Genomic DNA, 19,220 nt, shown 5'->3' on the forward strand with positions numbered 1-19,220 from the left:
AAAGCTAAATTAATAATAAAGGTTGACATATAGGAAAAGTAAAATGGACGAGACTGTTATGTCTGACAAAAAATAAGTTGGGGATTGATTTGTGTATTAATTTTTTTTTGGACTAAAAAGTCTACTTTTAAAATTTTTGGAGACTGATCTGGGTAATTACTCTGCTGAAAAATAAACTGGAGACTTGCCAGAATAAAACTTTGGAATTGATTTATGTACTAATTTTTTCAAAGACTAAAATGTTTGCTTTTAAAATCCTTAAAAACTGATTTAGATAATTACTCATAAATTTTTTATTTTTTAATTTGAAGATACATAAATTTTTAATTAATTAAAAATATAAAAATGTTTCTTATTTTTTAAAATACAAAATATTTAAAATTTCCAAAATATCTAAAGACATGTTTTTTAAGTAATCAAAAATGTATTTATCTTCGAAATAAAGGATCGAGACGTATTTGTCTTTTTTCGGTTATCTTTTTCGTTGGTATATTTCTTCAATTTCTCGTAAATCTTGGTCATGAGACTTTATTTGGGGTGTGTACTAATACTAGTGTACGATTTGGTGACTCGCTTAGACGCTTATTGCACGTTTCGTGATCTCATCTGAACGTGTAAGCAAGTAACCGAGGAATAATGTAGATTGTAGCTAAAGAAACTTAAGAAATACAATAAGTATTTATTTTTTTTAATAAAAGTAGGGTTGACAATTTATATTTTATTCGCGGATATTTAATCCAGATCAATCCGTTCGGATAGAGTTGTCTATCTGGTCTACTGCGAATAGGGTAAGGTGTGGTGCAGATTTATCTGCGGATAGGGTACGGGTTCAGGGTATTGATCATATTATTTATAATTTTATGTTAGATTTTTTTAAAATATATTTTTTTAATTTTAATTTAAGCTTAGTTCTTTATTTTCTATTTTATTAATATATATGAAATTTAGAATGATTGAATTTTATATTTATTTAAAATTTTTTTATTTTTCTGCATCGGATAGGATAAAGTTTAGAACTTTAAGGTATGGTAGGGTTAGGATTGAAAAATTCTCAACCCACGAATAAAGTAGAATAGAATTTTTTAAAAATTTTCAACCCGCAAATAAAATTAGAGTAGAGTTCAAACTCTACCCTACTTTATCTATGGTCACTTGTCAGCCCTAAATAAAGGTGATAATGTCACTTCAAAATTATTACTGCCATTTTCCCCATACAAACTTTTATTTGGTTTTCCTAAAATAACGCCAAGTTGCATCAGTAAATTTAATAAAAATATGGTTAAATGAGATTGTGATTAGTAATTTTAGAAATGACAAAATTATTTTTTGAAATGTATGTTAACCACATTTATTTTATTTTTTATGATGATTTTTTTTATGTACATTAAAAATTAATAATTAAATCAACTATTCCAATTATTTCAGATAATCACGTTAAAGAAATAAAAAATTCCGATAATATTTCTAATCTTAAATCCATAAGCCATAAACATAAAAAATATCTAAACCAAATAAAAAAAAAATCATTTTAGGAGAAAATATTTTTTAAAAAATCTTGTAACCAAAAATTCCAAAACACAACTTGTTGCGTAAATATATATTGTTGCGTTTTTAACGCTGCGATTTGTTCGGAGTCGAAGATCACCGTGGAGTCTTCCCCAGTTCAAGTCTGTGTCACATTTCATGTATGTCTCTCTCAATTCCAATCTCTTTGCTTTGTTCTTTTGATCAATGTTTCTTTTCTCTTTCTATTGTTTGTTTCCCGAGAAACCAGTGGAAAATATAATGATGAATTTTGCAGAAAAGTTTAGTTGATGAGCATGCTTCTCTGCTGAATTTAGTTGATATACACGCTTTTGAGCTCAATTCATATTTTGCATCTTCTAGCTCTTTATTCATGGCTTTTTATTTAAAAGAAATTCAAGTTCATGTGTGTTTTTTGACCTTGCCCTTTAATCTCAATGGGTATCTGGTTTTTGCCTTCCATTTTCACCTGGTTATGAGCAAAAGTGGACTTCAGTTATGTTGGAAGATTAGTTGTGATGATCGTTGATCAGATGCTACTTAGATGCATAAAGATCTAAGCATTGTGGAAAATGGAGAACACTCTCCTCAAGTTATTTGATTATTTCTAAGTTTTTGATTTGTTTTTGGTGTATTTAACTTCAAATTTGCTTGCTTTGAACACCTTTTACTAGAAAGACTTGAGTGGTTATTTTGATATTTCCCACTTGAACTATAAAGTCTTCTTCCTCTGGTGCTGAACTGTTGATGAAAGTTCTGAATTTTCTTTCTTTTGTTCTTCCCTTGATTCCACATTATAAAATTTTTAGCTAGAGTTAAAAAAGGAAGGTACATTTGCATGGTTTGTTGATGGTAGATGAAATGTAGATCCGATATCTGTTAACATGTACTTATCAATCTTTTTCATTGGGATGCGGCATTGTTATCTGCAGCAAAAGCACAAAGATGGAGGGGACTGTTTTTGCCGCTGCGTTGGAAGGAATGAAGGTTGTAAAGTCTGAACAAGGAGAAATCCTGTCCCAGCCTTTCTTGGATGTATGCAAGCAAATACTGCCTGTTATAGGTGCATGTTCTTTCACTCGTGTTAGATCTTAATGGATTTTTCTCTCTTTGATAAAAATGGATGCAACTTGTTAGTGATTTTGTCAACATAAGATAGGCTTGTGTTCCCAAAGACCCATGAATTGAATTTGCTCGAATAAACTCAATGGATATATTTACATCTATCTTAAACTAGATTTTTCAATTCCAGTTAGAACTTTGTCTAAGACAGTTGTGACTAAATAGGGATTTCATCAGTGAAATATAAGCTATAGTAAAAGTTCAAGCAACCGATATCCCTATCCATAAAAGCAAAACTCATAATTTAAATATAAAGCTGAAGCTTGAAGGGAGATGATTTCCCTCCACATTACTTCCACCTCCATTAATTATAGACTCAACCAAGGAGAACTAGTCCCTTCCATAGTTCCATTACCCCATTGTGTGACCAAACCATGATGGGACTGATTTGATGATGTGACTGGAAAACCCTGTGGATGAACTTCTAAAGAAAAGAGAATATCTACTCTATTTTCTTATGTGGCCTGTTCCTTTGGCTATTTGCATTGTGTGATATTGTTGTTCACTTATCCTCAATGAATTTGCTGTTTGATTCTTTAATTGCTTTATGGTATTTTATACACTTGATTTCTTCTTTGGCATTTGTGTTATCTCTTTTAGCAAAATGCAGAAAAATACTGTTCAGCGAACTAATTTTTTGATTTATTGTGCCAGATAAATTTGGAGCAGCCATGGCCCTTGTAAAATCTGACATAGGTGGTAACATATCGGTATGTTTTTGTCACCTGCTATGTCTTCTCACTCCTACATATCTTTTCTGGTACATAAACCAGTGTATCACTTTATGCATGTTGCAGCTTTAGATGGAATATGTTTTTCAATAAAGTGAAATGTTATGGTTATATGTCTTACCATACCTTCAAGCATATGGCATGGTTTTATGTCTAATACTTTGGAAACCGGCTTGCATGTCCTATTACTATGTATCACAACTTTAATATTATTGGGTTCAAAACTTTTAAGTGATATATGTTCTCACTCTATACTGCGTTGGACAGAGATTGGAATCTAAATATTCCACCAATCCATCCGGATTCAACCATCTGTACAGTTTGGTACAAACAGAAGTTGAAAGTAACACGGCTAAGTCATCATCCAGTTGTACCAATGGACTTCTTTGGCTTACAAGGTAAAGAATAAAGAAGCATTTGTCAAATAACTTATAATTCATATTTGGTATGTCATTCTTAGATTTTGTATTATATGTAACTCTTCCTTTAATTTGTTATGCTTGATTGGCAGAGTATCTTTTCTAAGGGTAAAAACAAACCATAACACATAGGGACATATAGTATAGTAGTAGTAATGTGTGCACCCATGCAAGAATGGCTATTATGCAATGATGATGAGCAGAGTCAAACCTGGCTCATTCTTTTAAGCTATAAAAAGCCAAACTCATTTTCTTGCTTGTTTTGGTTGAGTCACTTTCTCAAGGTCATAGGGAGAATTCAAACCATTATAATAAGTATCAGCTGAAAGGTAGAAACCTCAGTTATGACGATTTACTCGGATTGATTGCATTTGAGATTATGACTTACGAAGCTTCTGCTAGTTGGGCTTACCTTTCTTAAGGTGTTAGGGAAAATCTAATGTGGTTAACTAATTTTTATTTGTTGGTCAGACCCCCCACCATTTCTTCTCCGAAGCAAATGGTTTGGTCACCTTTGTATTATTGGTTAATGTATTTTAATACAAATTTATTTCCTGACCTTTGAAATCTTCAGGGCAATGGATTTCTTGGTGGCATTGTTCCGAAACTTAATCGAGCATGAAGATTGGTCAATGTCACAAGCATGTACAGATTCATATAACAAGACTTTAAAGAAGTGGCATGGCTGGCTTGCTAGTTCAAGCTTCACGGTAATGTTCTTTTACATGCGTCCTTTTTCTTCTAATTCAGTGATAGAAACACACACACACACACACACACTATGTATATATATTGAAAAGTCATGCTTCATAATAACCCAAGTCTTTCTCATAAGAAATCTCATAATTCTTATATGCTGCATCATAAAATCTTATAGCGAATGCAAGTTTACTATTATGCTGTTTGTTTTCTACAATCTTTGCTGTCTAGGATCTGAATATTTCATGTATAATATAATAATTCAGTGGGAAATGCATTCATCTATTCATGTTGCTATTTCGCTTATCCTAACTTCCAGTAATTTAGAGATGTAATACATACGTCCAGGTTAAATGATCTGGACAATAATCTTAGTCTGAAACTATGAAGTTCTGAGAAGAATGCATGATGGGTTTTAACATGGTCTGTCTGTTAAAATAGTAATACTACACGTTTTTCATATAAGGACACAAATCACTCAATTGAAATGAATGTATTGTTGTGTTAGAAAAAAACACTCTCTCCTTTTTACGTTTAGGGTGGGGCAATGCATTATATAGATCCCAATGTGCTTTTGCAATGTACTAAACATTTTATGTACAGCTAGCAATGAAGCTGGCTCCTGATAGGAAGAAATTCATGGATGTGATATCAGGTTCTGGTGATATCACCGCTGACATAGAGAGCTTTTGTACAAACTTCTCTCCTCTCCTTGAAGAGAATCACAAGTTTCTGGTAAAATATCTTATAATTCTTTAGCTTATAGTTCTTGATTCTTAATGACTAAATTGCCCTTAAGTAAGACATTGAACTATATGAATCATCAAATTCTGGATCAAGCCATATTCCTGTATGTACACACGCACCCCCACATGCATACATTGGTTTGTCAAAGTTTTACTGTTTTAGAACTATGTACCAATGTTAATCCAAAAAGTAAACTACCATTTCTACACATAAAAGTTCAGAATATTGATAAATCTATCTATAAATAAACGAAACTAACTTTGTACCTTTTAGAGATGATTAAATTACCATTTTTACCTAGGAATGTTCAGAATGTCGACAAATCTACTCATGAACAAAATTAACGTATGGGTTTGCTATATAGACACCATTTTCATGGGTACAAAGCTAGTTTCCTTCATTTATGGTTAAATTTGTTAGTGTTTTGAATTTCTATAGATAAAAATGGTAATTTACTGTTAATTCAAATTAATAATTTTAGAAGAGTTTGATTATCATACATGTGTGTTTATAAGATTACAAAGATGATGAGTCGTTGAGTCAAATACTTTTCTTGAAGTGACAATACATGATTAAATCTCTCTTAAATAGTAGTGTATGCAAAACAAGTTAAATCCTTTTTAAAATATAAAATTGTTCGAGTATTTACTAGACTTGTACTTTTGGCATAGGCTCGTTTTGGCTTGGATGAAATGAAGGCATCATGAAGCATGGATTTGTGATCAGAATACTCCAAATGAGTGGCTCTTCCATTCTCATTGTCATTTGTTTTTGAATCTATAGACTCCTATCACTTTTCCTCTATGGATTCATATCAATTTGCAATTTAGCATGATAAACAGTGAGAATATATAATCATGTTCGGCATATTGGATCATGTTGTGCTTGTTGGTGTAAAGTCTTCACATTATATACAATTTGGATAACAGTTGTTTGAACTCCAGTTTATAGCATGTGGCTAACTGGTTATATAAAAGATAGGATTACTGAGTTACAGAAAGAATTTGTCGATTTGAATATGTCTGGTATTTTTAATTTAAGCTGAATCTGATTGTGCTTTATCCCCATATTCTTTTCTTCTACTTTTTTTTGACATGGTTCTCTCCAGGTTTGCTAATCCATATACTCTGATTGATATAGTATGCAATAATGTAATGCAATGCTCTAATTTTATTTAGGGTTAATCATCAAAAATGTTTTGAATTATTTAGTATCCCCAAGTTTATTTTAAGAATAAGGTTTGACACGCTGGTACGTGATGATATTTAGGTATAAATCTAAATATGTCGAAAGAAAGTTTTTTTTAATTAAAATAATTAGACATAGAAAACACATTTATTGGACAAACGTCGGATGAATGTTATATATGAAATGTATCCGACATGTGGATTCGATAATTCGATAAAGTATCTATGTTTCATGGGATTTTCAATAATTTGCTCATTTTTCGATGTGACATGGGATTTTCAATAATTTGCTCATTTTTCGATGTGACATAGTAATTTTCATAATTCGTATTTAATAGCAACATTTATTTTATACTTTTCATCTGGTATAAATTATAATTATATCATATTTATGCAATTTAAGTAAAAAATCTCCATTTTTAATTCCCTTTTGCCTATTCTTTTTCCTTTTTCGGTAAGATATATTGTTGCTTAAAATATAGCCACCGTTCCTGACCCACCTGAGACCTGAGACCTTTTTAGTCACCAAAAAAAAAAAAACCAATTAGTTTTTTTTTCTTTTCTTTTCTTTTCTTGTCGTTTCTTAGGTTATTCTTAAATACTTGGTGACGGATCAATTATAATTTGTTGAAATAGGCACATGCACATGCAACATTGAGTCCTTATAAATATATTTTTAAGTGTTCTATTTTTGTTTATACTTAAGCTAATTAAATCCACATAGTTAAACTGATCAAACCTCTTTTGTAGGAACTTTGACCAACTAAAAATGTTTGTGTTGATGAAATTGATTTGCTAAATATAGGACTTGAACATTGAAAATTACAGTTGGATCAATCTGTATTTCCACCCCCGAAAACCATTATTTTGTCGCTGGTTTTTGATTTTTGCCTTTAGCCACCGCTAGGGTGGGGCAGTGCATCAAAATCCAGTTCAAGATTCAACATTTTCAACCCTGAAACTCTCACTTTTATTTTGATTAATTGCTTGGATCATTCCAACCAAGCTTGTTATTAGTATTTGTTCTTTGTGATTTGACAACAAAGTCATCTCATGCTTGTTTGAACATTTGTTCTTCAAGGTGTCACCTGGTTAGTGTTTTTATTGCCTTCTTATTATTCTTTTGGGTTTCTTATTATTTCTAAATGAAAATTGGAAATGTACAATTTTTCTTTTCATTTTGATTGAATTTTTTCTATATTGAATGTCATTTACGTAAAAAGAAAAAAAATATATTTTATATATTTTATTTCTCTCTTAACAACACTTTTTTTTTTTATTTTAATATCTTTTTCTAAGTAGCACCTCACTTTTCTGAAACACTGAGGGAAAAAAATGATAATGTCACTTCTGTTTTGATAGTGTCATATTTTTTATTCTATAAATTCATATAAAATATAATACGAAAAAATTATTTGAGGAATTATATTATAAAAATAGGAGTGACTATCATTTAAAAAAGAAAACAAAGTAAAATGTTAAATGTATAAAAAAAAAACAGCTGTTATGTTTCTGTGTGTTGTTTTACACATTTTAACGTGTATTTTGTATTTTAGTATATATTTTTTTATAATTGATTGATTTGATAATTAAATTTTGGTGATAAATAGCATGGTTATAAAAATACTTTATAAATACAAAAATCAGTCAACTAGAATAAACAAATGTATGATAGCTAAATAATTAAGCCTGTAACAAAAGAATAATTAATTTTTTACGGTAGAATAATTTTTTTTTATAAACACTATATATTTTTATAAAGTGGCATTTTTTATGTTCATCAGTTCATGTAGGTTGATTAAAAAATATTGCTAAATGGATTATATTGAAGAATGCCTCTTTGATGAGATTATATTTTGGTTGGTTAAGGAATTGAGGACAACTGACTAACGATACAAAGATTATTTGTTTTTTTTTATCAAATCTGATTTTATTTTTTAAAATATATCTTTCAGAAATTTGTAGTGCATCCATTTAAGTTGAAAACACCAGAAAAAGGTGTTTGGTGGAAATACAACATAAACATTAATGGCAACACCAGCACCAGCAGCAAAAGGCCAGGTTAAAGGCCTCCTTAAAGGGCTTAGATACATATCCCAAATCTTTGGTAAGTCCAATTTCCTACATGTACAGACCAATTTTTGAAAATAATATATAGTTTCCTTAACATATTTGGCAAGGGTGACCATATTTGTGTGCTCTTTTTTGGTTGGGTTTACAATATTTGTTTCCTTTACAAAAATATTTGGCATAAATTTGGAACTCATGATTTGTTTCTTCTTTTCTTCGTTGATAATAATGTGCATAATTTTTTGAAAAGAAAAAAAAAAAAGAATCTTTTAAGTTGCATATCACTAATAAATAATAATAATAATTTTGTAGAGGAAGAAGAAGAAAATGAGATTCAGATTGGGTTCCCAACTGATGTGAAGCATCTGGCACATATTGGATGTGATGATAACGCTGCAAATAAACCAAGCTGGGTAAAACACTATGGTTTCTCTTTCTCCTTAATAATTCATGGTGTCATGAGATTTGATAATTTTTTAAGAGAACTAATTTTTAATTAGTTAACATTAGTTAATTTATCTTTTCAATTCTAAAAATTCTCTTTTTTGTTAAAATTTAAAATAAAAAAATTTATAATTTATAATTTAGAATTTAAAATAAATAAATAATTTTAAAAATTTTGACTAATGTTGGTTAGAAAAAATTAATTTCCTAACCTTACTCATTTTGTAATATGAAACATAAAAAACACTCTGCAGATGACTGAGTTTAAAGAGGCAGAAGATCCACCTTCACCAGAAAAACCAAAAGCCGCAAAATCTGCCAAACCAACTGAAGGTAAATTACTTGAGATGATAAAGACTCTTATTTTTTAAACGTGTGTAAACATAGTAAAATGGAATTACTTGAGATGATAAATGGCTTAAGGTTTTGGATTCAAATTTTAAAAATATCAATTATGCAGTAACTTTTTTATATCGATATAAGAATAAAGTTGAAAGAATATTTGTATGCTCACCAATATTGTTGCATGCATAACCCATGTTAGTTCTTGAACAAATAATTATGATTGAGTCCAAGTGTTTGTAAAGTGTATTCGATAAGTGTGGAGTTTGAGTAACATGATATTTTTGCAGATAACCGAAAGGCGAAGCTCCCTCCTGCAGAGCCTCGAGCGAATTCGATGACAAGCAGTTCTGAGATGTCGTGCATGGATCAAAGTTCCGAAGCATCCAAGCCACCAAGAAGGAATCGATCTTCGGATCCATCAGACCCAGCTAGAAAGCATCGTCGTCACAAATCTGAGGACCCAAAGCTATCAGAAACCTCCGAAACTCCTGGGAAGCACCGGCACCATAGATCAGAAGAAGAGAAGACACCGTCGTCTGATTCCACAGAAACTTCTAGAAGGCATCGCCGTGACCGTGACCGTGAGCATCATCATGGATCAGAAGAAGAGAAGCCACCATTGTCAAATTCCACGGAATCTTCTAGAAAGCAAGAGGAAGAGAAGTCAGAGTCCAAAGAATCTTCTAGAAGGCGTCGCCATAAATCAGAGGAAGAGAAGTCAGAATCTTCTCGAAAACACAATCGCCACCAGGGAACAGAAGAGGTGAAGTCACCATCATCAGAATCAACAGAATCTTATAGAAAGCAAAAGGGAACAGAAGAAGTGAAGTCGCAGTCTTCGGAATCCACAGAATCTTCTAAGGTGCTGCTGTCATCGGAATCCATAGAATCTCCTAAGAAGCAAACGGAAGAAGTGAAGCCACCATCATCAGATTCCAAAGAATCTACTAGAAAACATCGTCACCACAGGTCAGAAGAAGAGAAGTTGCAATCAGATTCTACAGAACCTTCCAGAAGGCATCATCGCCGTGAATCAGGAACAGAAGAAGAGAAGATACAAACAGATTCAACGGAAACTTCTAGAAGGCATCGTCGTCGTGAATCTGGAACAGAAGAAGAGAAGTTTCAATCAGATTCCACGGAAACTTCTAGAAAGCATCTTCATCGTCATCGTGAATCTGGAACAGAAGAAGAGAAGTTCCAATCAGATTCCACGGAAACTTCTAGAAAGCATCATCATCGTCCCCGTGAATCTAGGACAGAAGAAGAGAAGCTCCAATCAGATTCCACAGAAACTTCTAGAAAGCATCATCAACGTCGCCCTGAATCTGGGACAGAAGAAGAGAAGCTCCAATCAGATTCCACAGAAACTACTAGAAAGCATAATCATCGTCGTCGTGAATCTGGAACAGAAGAAGAGAAGTTCCAATCAGATTCCACGGAAACTTCTAGAAAGCATCACCATCGTCGCCGTGAATCTGGAACAGACGAAGAGAAGCTACAATCAGATTCCATAGAAACTTCTAGAAGGCATCGTCGCCGTGAATCCGGAACAGAAGAAGAGAAGTTCCATTCAGATTCAACGGAAACTTCTAGAAGGCATCACCGGGAATCTGGAACAGAAGAAGAGAAGTTCCAATCAGATTCTACGGAAACTTCTAGAAAGCATCACCATCGTCGCCGTGAATCTGGAACAGACGAAGAGAAGCTGCAATCAGATTCCACAGAAACTTCTAGAAGGCATCGTCGCCGTGAATCCGGAACAGAAGAAGACAAGTTCCAATCAGATTCAACGGAAACTTCTAGAAGGCATCACCGTGAATCTGGAACAGAAGAAGAGAAACCACCAACATCCTCAACAAGCAAAAGCTCGCATAGGAGAAAGTCAAAAACATCATCGTCTGAGGAAAAGGAAGGCTCTTCAAGGAGATCGTCGAAAAGTAATAAGAGTTCTTCGAAGGAAGAGCTGAGTGAATCTTTGCGCGACGTTGAACCAGAACCTGAATCCTAACATGAAATGGGTACCACTACCAATTAGAGAAAATGAGTCGTAGGGGTCCAGAAGGTTATTACTTGTTACTAAGTTTTTAGTTTGACAGAAAAATGTCTTTAGAGACACAGAAAAAGAGAGAGAGTTTTCAGGGAGACAAATTACAATTGCTTTTGGCTAATTAATTTCTTGTTATGATAATGTTTGATTACTACTAGAGTTGGGCATGCCAACTCGTTTAAACTGTAATTCACAGCATTTAAATTCGTCATTTTTGTATGTGCATTTTTAGCGGGCTTTTTAATCTTTAATTTACAGGTTAAATGGGTTGAGCTCGCAATCTAACAACTTTTCTAAATTTTTCTTTAGGCAACGAGCATGTGAGAATTAAACTATTTTCTTTTATATTTAGATACAACTCATAATATTATAAGTAAAAAGAAATAATAATATAAAATAAAAAATAGAAGGAACAAAAAGCTTACCATTTATAGGGGTCATTTTGAATAACCATGCCATATGGTCACCTTCAATAGGGAGTCCCTATATTGAAAAAACTCATACGGAGGTTTATGACGAAATATACCACATAACTTTGCAGTTTTCAAAAGGGAAACACACATGTTTCTCTTTACACACCATTGGNCTAATCCTACAACATTGTTTGGGTGCATATTTTCCTTGTTGCAAGTTTTTATAACACAATCTTTGTCACCTGTCTTCATTACAGGCGAAAACCTGAGACCAAATGTATCATCATCATCAGAACACTTCTTTGCTGGTGGTTTGGGTGTTTCATTATGCCGTGAAAGCTCTCTTTGGTTTCCACAGAGAGTGAATATGTTTTGAATTCTCATTAATCTATCATCACATTCCTCTGAGCTTTCCAATGAATCTGCAGCAACACTAGAGGACTTGTTGCTGTCAACAACAGTGCATACTCTCTTCTCCTCTATTACTTCTTTCTCGACTTCCCTGCCTTCATCTTCATGATCATGTTCTTCTTCTTCGTCTTCGAAAACTGTACTAAGACATAGTCCTTTTCCAAAGAATGGTGTACAAACAGTGCCATCTTGTACCTCATTCAAAGGATTTGTGAAAGGTTGATTTGAAATGTCTTGCATAACATTGTAATCACTCTTAGATAAGCCGACGATTTTTACTTCGCGGGGAAGTGGCTGTTCCTGATCATCCATGTCCAAATCCATTGATTTCACCATCCCCGGATCCTCCTCGCTTTTGTATATTCGCAACAACCTTCTCATAAAACCATTTGACTCCATTTCCTTTGATACATTTACCTCTTTACATCCCTCACTGGAGTGAGCCAGCTTCAATTCTATTTCTATTTCCTCGAGTCGCTTTCTCAGAAGTTCAACTTCCTCCTCCTGCTGCAATAACCTTTCTTCCATTCTCCTTTTCTCCAATTCAACAAACTCATTGGTCATTCTTTGGCACTCCTCCAGCTTCTTCTCTAACTCCTGTCTCATAAGCAGAGTTCGTTCATTTACCTTCAAGTTAATCTCCTCCTCGCTTTCGGAAGTTCCTTTAGCTTCTGTGATCTCCAGTCTAGCTCTTAATGCAGCAATCTCTTCTTCTTTCTTTAGAAGCTTTTTGTGCGCTTCATTTCGCTCTTTCTCTCTGAGCTTGTTTTCCATTTGCAGCTTCAAGATAAATTCATCCATTGCAGCAATTCTCGAGCCCAAAATGACAGCGGAAGAGGATTCCTCCTCCTTGCCCGGGGTATGAGGGCCGCGGACTATGCACTTTGCTTTTGCACCATATTCAAGTGTGGAGATTGTCTTGTGTATTTCCTTAGGATCGGGACTGGCACAGAGTATCATTAAGATTTTCGACTTGTCATCTTCAAACGAATCCTGACACCATATAATGGACAGAACTAATGGCTAGAATTACCTGCAGAAGCATGGTAAGTTTGCTGTCCCTAAAGGGCACGTGAGAATCGCCATTTGCAATGGACTCAACCACTCTCTTTAGGGCTATATTTCCTTGATTGATTTTGGCAGTCTATAATTCCATTGAAAACATGATGCTCAGCAGAGAACTACTACATGATCCGAGAAAAAAGAACACAGTCAAGGTGAAAATATTACCTGCATTTTGGCCTCAAAGCCAGTTTGGCCGGCTTGCTCAATATTTTCTGATCCGGCCATATCTACAAGCATTAGCCGTCCTCCGACAGTTGGGACATCAAGGATTACCTGTGTAAAGTGGAACATATGGTGGTTATCAATAACCAAGTAAACTGAATAAATTATTATCAGAACTAATCACCTTCTGAAGTAACCTTACCATGCAGTGACTTCTAGAACTCCTGTCATTGCAGAGTGTGCTTTTAACAATCCTTCGCTTCTCCACTTTCTGAATTTCTTTTGAGATCTTCCCTGCTTCGTTTCCAGATATATATGTTGCATTCTTTGCCTTTTTCCCCATCACTTCAAGTTTTGCCTACAAGCAAAACAACCTAAGTAAGAAACTAGAAACTAGAAACTAAAAATTGATTGATTGATTAAAATATAATTGTTCAGTCAATACTTCCATTCTAGCAAAATATTGGGAAGAGCTACTCTATATAACTATAGAGAACTCAAATAATCTCTTGCTTATTTCATCCATTAAAGTTTCCATACTACACATACAAGCAGCTACTCACTATCCTATCATAATGTTTTAAACAAAGCCAAGCAAATGAAAATAAGTTGGGCATATTCTCAATTTTGAATTTTCCCCTTCCTCACAAAGCTTCTTGTTTTCGCTCTACTGAGTAACAAGATTGCTCTATACATAGTTACATACTCTTGCAATGGTGCATTAAATGAATATACAATTTTCCTCTCTGCAGCTTTGAATTCACTTCTTTTTTTCATTGCATATTTTCAATAATTTAGTAGTTGGAACCCACAAAATAAGGAAATAATTTTCATTTGTTATATTATACATGCAAGTATACAACAGAATTTAACTGAATTACATAACAATCCTACAGATTAATCCAATTGAAGCAGAGAAAACAGATAAAATAATCCACAAAGACAGATCATATTACCTTGGAACCACTTCCCTTAGGCCATCCCAATCCAAACCCTGCTCCGCCGCCACCATTGGTGGACAAAAGATCATAAATCTCTTCATTGTAGATCTCCAAAACAGTAACCTGAACAAAATTCCCAAACCCAAGACCACCACCGTTTCCATCCCCACCCTCATCTCCAAGAATGTCCCTCAAAGATCTATACACAATCCCTGGCTCCTTTGAGCACCCAAACATAGTGTGACTCTTTCCGGAACCGGTCGGCCCATACATCATAATTGTGCACTTCTCCCCAAGCTTCACCGCACTGATTCTTGATTCCACAAACTTCTTGTAGAATTCATCAAGACCTTCTTCCTCAGACACAGAAACTCCATCAAGGGTGAAGTCTCGGTACCCGAAATCAGCTTTAACGCGGATACTCTTGGAGCTTGAACTGGTTTGAATAACGGGTAAAGGCTTGTCCTTTCTATCAGGGTAGTCACGGATTCTTGCAATTACTTCAACAGGGTGCTCCGGTGGGAGTTCCTTGTTGTTGAGATTGTTGGGATTCGGAGAAGGGTGTGGCTGTTGTTGTTGTTGTTGTAATGGGGTTTTGGGGGCATTGAAGTTGAGGCGGTGCTTGGAGTGAGGGGTTTTCAACTGGGTGGAGTAATGGTTTGGTTTGGGAGAAGGGGTTGGAGCCATTGATGAAGAAGAAGAAGAACAAGAAGAAGAGGAGACAGAGAGCGAGAATACCCAGAGAGAAATTGAGAAGAAAGATTGAAACTTCGGGGTTTAATTGCAACCTTAGATGAGAAACAGAGAGCAAAATGTTCAAGAAATGCGAAATCGAGATGATGATAATGGATGGTGAAGAAAACGGAGCAATTGGAGAAGAAAGGGTTTTTGAAATTGTTCAACCAAGATGTAGCCGTTGAATGCTCTAACGTCTATTTTTAATTTATGTTACCGTTGAATTTTTTCCTTTCTTTTCTTTTTTCAACTTAGAAGAGCTTTTGTGTTTTTATTGTTGTTTTTTGAAGTCTTGCTAACATGTGTAAGAGCACATTTAAAAACACTACAAATAAAATTGTTTTATTAAATATTATTGAATTTTTTTTTACATTTTTAATGTATTTTAAAATTTTATGATTATATTATTTTTTTTATTTTTCCTTGTCAAAAAATTACAAAAAGATATTATTTATACATATTTTCTATAACATTTTTAAATGTTTATACGTTTTGTTTATTTGTTCTTATAATGTATTTTGGAAAAAAAATTATTAACAAGAAGATATACATAACACCTAAAACTGTCAAAAAATATGTTTAAATCACATTTTGGTAATAATAACCTGAAAATAATTTTAAATAAATCTATGACCCAAGAAAGAAATTGAGAATAAGTTTAGGTATGAAATTACTTACGATAAATATTAGAGTTAAGTACGATTTTAGTTCTTAAGATAGGGGTTGAAAATTTTTTTCGTTCCTAATCTTTTTTTTTTTTACTTATAAAATCGTCCCTAAAGTTTAACATAATTTTAAAACCGTCATTTTTACCAAAATTTTAATTTTTATTACCAAATTACCCCTAACTAAAAAAATATAAAAGAAAAAAGAAAAAAAAATGGGTTAAAGGGATAGGGGGAAGGGGGTGGAAGTGTTCAGGGAAGAAAGACGGGGAAGGAAATCCGCCGCCAGCCCTCAAGAGTGTCGTCATCCCTCGCGATTTGCACCGTCGCAGTGCCTCTCTCGTGATTCGCAGCGCCGCCGACTACCGCAAAACCGTTCTTGTCGCGATTCGCAGCACTGCCAACCACCACAGTGTCCTCCTTGTCGCAATTTGCAGCGTCGCAACCACTGCTGCAGCCCTTTCCACACGATCCGCCACCACCGCTGCAACTCTCCTCCCTTCGCGATTCGCAGTTCACCGCCGCAGCCCCTACCCCCCTCCCGTGCAACCCTTCCTCTCGCGATTCGCAGATCACCTACTCTCCCTCGAGGTCCCTGTAGTGCTGTTTCAATTTTTAATTCCTTTTTTCTTTAATTTTTCAGATTTAAAGGAAGGTGTTTTGGTTCTGTTTATTCCATTGTTGTTGTTGTTCTGGTTGCTTCTGTTTATTCTTTTTTTATTCCATTGTTGTTGTTGATGCTTTTGGTTTCTTTTGCTTTTGTTTCTTTTGTTGGAGAGGAAGGCAAGACTCTGCTTTGTTGTCTTCTGGTTCTCAATGTGTATTGTCTTATTTATCTTCTGATTGCCTTGTTTACCTGCTTTCATTATTCATGTGTATTGCTTCTACTTCTGCTTTTTGTCTTGTTTATCTGCTTTGGGTTGCTTCTGATTCTGCGCTTCTGTGATGGAGAAAAAGAAAAGGAAGAATAGAAAATGAGAATTTTGGGGAAGAAGGGGAAGGACATTTTGGTCCAAAGAGTAATTTTAAAATCAAGTTAAACCTTAGGAACGATTTTGTAAATAAAAAAAAAAAGTTCAGGACGAAAAAAATTTTCAGTCCCTACTTTAGGGACCAAAATCGTACTTAACCCTAAATATTAATATTGGGTTGAAATTCACTATATATATTTAGTAAGGGATGTATTTGATAAAATTTTTTATAAATACCTGTATAAACTTTAATATTAGCATAATATGTATTAAAGAGCAATACTACATGACTAGCATTATTATTTTTTGTCAGAAATAATTTGAGCCCATATTTATAGATATTTTATATACAAGAAGCATATAAATTTGCACCTATATTTACCAAAATTTTGCACACAAAAATTAATACAATTTACACCCACGTTTTTTAAAATTTGCACACATGAATTAATAAAATTTATTTGTTAAAAATAATTTAGTATTTGTGCTGGTCAAATGATGACCAAAACCACTAAAAGTTGCTGAACCCCTGTAATACCCTACCACACAGAGATTTACGCTTAAGTTGTAAATCAGAGGTAGCAAGGTATTACGAACTCTAAAAGCAAAAAGCATATATAAGTCTAATTGAAAGAAATTGTAACTAGAAGCCTTGAAGGAGAAGCTAAACAAAAGTATAACAGAAAATTGCGTCACTCATGTCTGGTAAGCATAAAAAGGATAACAACGATCGAACGGAAATGATAGCATATAAATATAAAGAACAGAATTCCAAAAGATACAGATATCCAAGCTCCATACTCAACCTACGAAACTAAGATAGGCTAGAGTATAAATACCCGTTATAGCAAGTAGGACTAAGCCACGACTACTACCCACTTAACCTAGAGCAAGTGGAATAAACCACTACTGTTGCTACCACCCAGGCGGGTGTTTAAGAATTTAACCCGGAACAAGTGGAATAAACCACTACTGCTGCTACTGCCCAGGTGTCTCATCACAAACCCGGAGCAAGTGGAATGAACCACAACCCTTGCTACTGCCCAGGTATCTCATTTCAAAATTCATTCTCAATATAATTTCAATTCAATCAAGAAAAATCATAATTAAAATCAATCCCATCATCACCATCAATCATATCTCATTCTACATTTTCAACTCTTCACACTCTTCATAAACTTCCTTCCACTTCAATTTAGTCTTCTCTATAATATAACTCTTCTTCCGTAATCTAACAACTAGCATTTGGGTCTTAAATAGAAGTTACAGAGGTCTAAAAATGCTAGAAGAATGATTGATAGTTGAAAATTTGTGAATTTTCAATAAAACAGTAGTTTTGGAGGTTTACAAGCTTGCCGGGAAGGTCAAACAGTTAAAACAGAGTTTTAGTGTGAAGGTTCCAGAAGGCTTAGAGAAGGGGGTTGAATCTATGGCATTCTTTAACTTTTAATTTTTAAGCCTTAAAGATAGAACTTTAAACCTGATTTCTGTTGATCTACGCAGCGGACTAATCAGGAGACAATTTTATTTTTTTTGTCTTATAAAACCAGAAAACAGAACTAAAACAGAGAAGAGGAAGAAGAAGAAGAAGATGACACAACCATATATCCTAGTTTAGTTTCTTTGTGCAATGCAACCTACATCCAGTCTCCACCACAACATTGGTGGAATTTTCACTATAATCCAAGTATTACATATAACAATTTCCTAGGACTCAACTCAATCCTATCTGGGCACACAAGCTTCAACATAAACCTGACTTGGCTATGCTAATACCTAGACTCACTACACTAAGTGCTTACCTAACTTAGCAAGGGATACTTCTCAGGTATATAACACAAGACAGAAAATACAACCGATAGAAATCTGAAATCACTATTGACTTTTTTCTCAAGTGTATCTCTCAGCCTTTTTTTCTTTATGGCTTTTTCTCATTGCCTCTCTTTCTTGCTTTTACCTCACAAAGAAAACTAAGAAAGATATACATTGAAATAGAAATATAAAACAGTAAAACATGAAGGAGATTGATGAATCACAGCTTTAACTTTATGCACTAAACCCAGCATCTAAACTCATAACTTTGTTCTTTATCTTGGCAAAGTGCTCCCTTTAGTGTAGGTGCAATGTTTCCAAGACTTTAAACTCTATTGTAAGGTTTCTCTCTTCTCTCAATTTGGGTTCTCTCTCTTTCTCTATCAAACAGATCCCAATTTTTCTTTTGTACCTTAGGTTGAGCCACGATTGGGGTTCCTCTTGAGTAAACTTCTTGGATTTTGAGCTTTGATCAATCAGCCCTTCTTTTTCTTTAATCAACCTCTAAATTAGGGATTTCAAATCTGATTTATTTGCTTGACCAAGGGCAACAGAGCAGCAGAGATGATATTCCTCATTGATAATCCCAAATCTAGACCCTTAAAAATGTGCTTTGGCCCCAAGTAACAACTTGAGCCTTTGATTCACAGTAGGGATAATTAGAAGCTACTTTCTCAATTTATCCCAAATTGGCATTACAGAGAGTT

General features: G+C 34.0%; 3 protein-coding genes across 3 annotated transcripts; 2 read left to right on the top strand and 1 right to left on the bottom strand.

Moving 5' to 3' along the window:
• On the top strand, positions 1,531-6,309 carry LOC107618958 (glycolipid transfer protein 1). Its single transcript, XM_016321151.2, has 7 exons — positions 1,531-1,685; positions 2,457-2,587; positions 3,301-3,356; positions 3,645-3,775; positions 4,371-4,506; positions 5,099-5,230; positions 5,914-6,309. The coding sequence occupies exons 2-7, from the start codon at positions 2,470-2,472 to the stop codon at positions 5,947-5,949; spliced, it is 609 nt and encodes a 202-aa protein (XP_016176637.1). The 5' UTR covers positions 1,531-1,685; positions 2,457-2,469; the 3' UTR covers positions 5,950-6,309.
• Positions 7,298-11,563, top strand: LOC107615817 (dentin sialophosphoprotein). Its single transcript, XM_016317845.2, has 5 exons — positions 7,298-7,520; positions 8,385-8,536; positions 8,812-8,912; positions 9,198-9,276; positions 9,576-11,563. The coding sequence occupies exons 2-5, from the start codon at positions 8,458-8,460 to the stop codon at positions 11,297-11,299; spliced, it is 1,983 nt and encodes a 660-aa protein (XP_016173331.2). The 5' UTR covers positions 7,298-7,520; positions 8,385-8,457; the 3' UTR covers positions 11,300-11,563.
• On the bottom strand, positions 11,776-15,250 carry LOC107615818 (kinesin-like protein KIN-10A). Its single transcript, XM_016317846.2, has 5 exons — positions 14,346-15,250; positions 13,592-13,747; positions 13,393-13,500; positions 13,196-13,306; positions 11,776-13,155 (listed from the first exon to the last, which is right to left on the bottom strand). Exons 1-5 carry the CDS (start codon positions 15,015-15,017, stop codon positions 11,776-11,778), a joined length of 2,427 nt encoding a protein of 808 aa, XP_016173332.1. The 5' UTR covers positions 15,018-15,250.

This window comes from Arachis ipaensis, chromosome B09, assembly GCF_000816755.2.
Source record: "Arachis ipaensis cultivar K30076 chromosome B09, Araip1.1, whole genome shotgun sequence".
Taxonomy (NCBI): domain Eukaryota; kingdom Viridiplantae; phylum Streptophyta; class Magnoliopsida; order Fabales; family Fabaceae; genus Arachis; species Arachis ipaensis.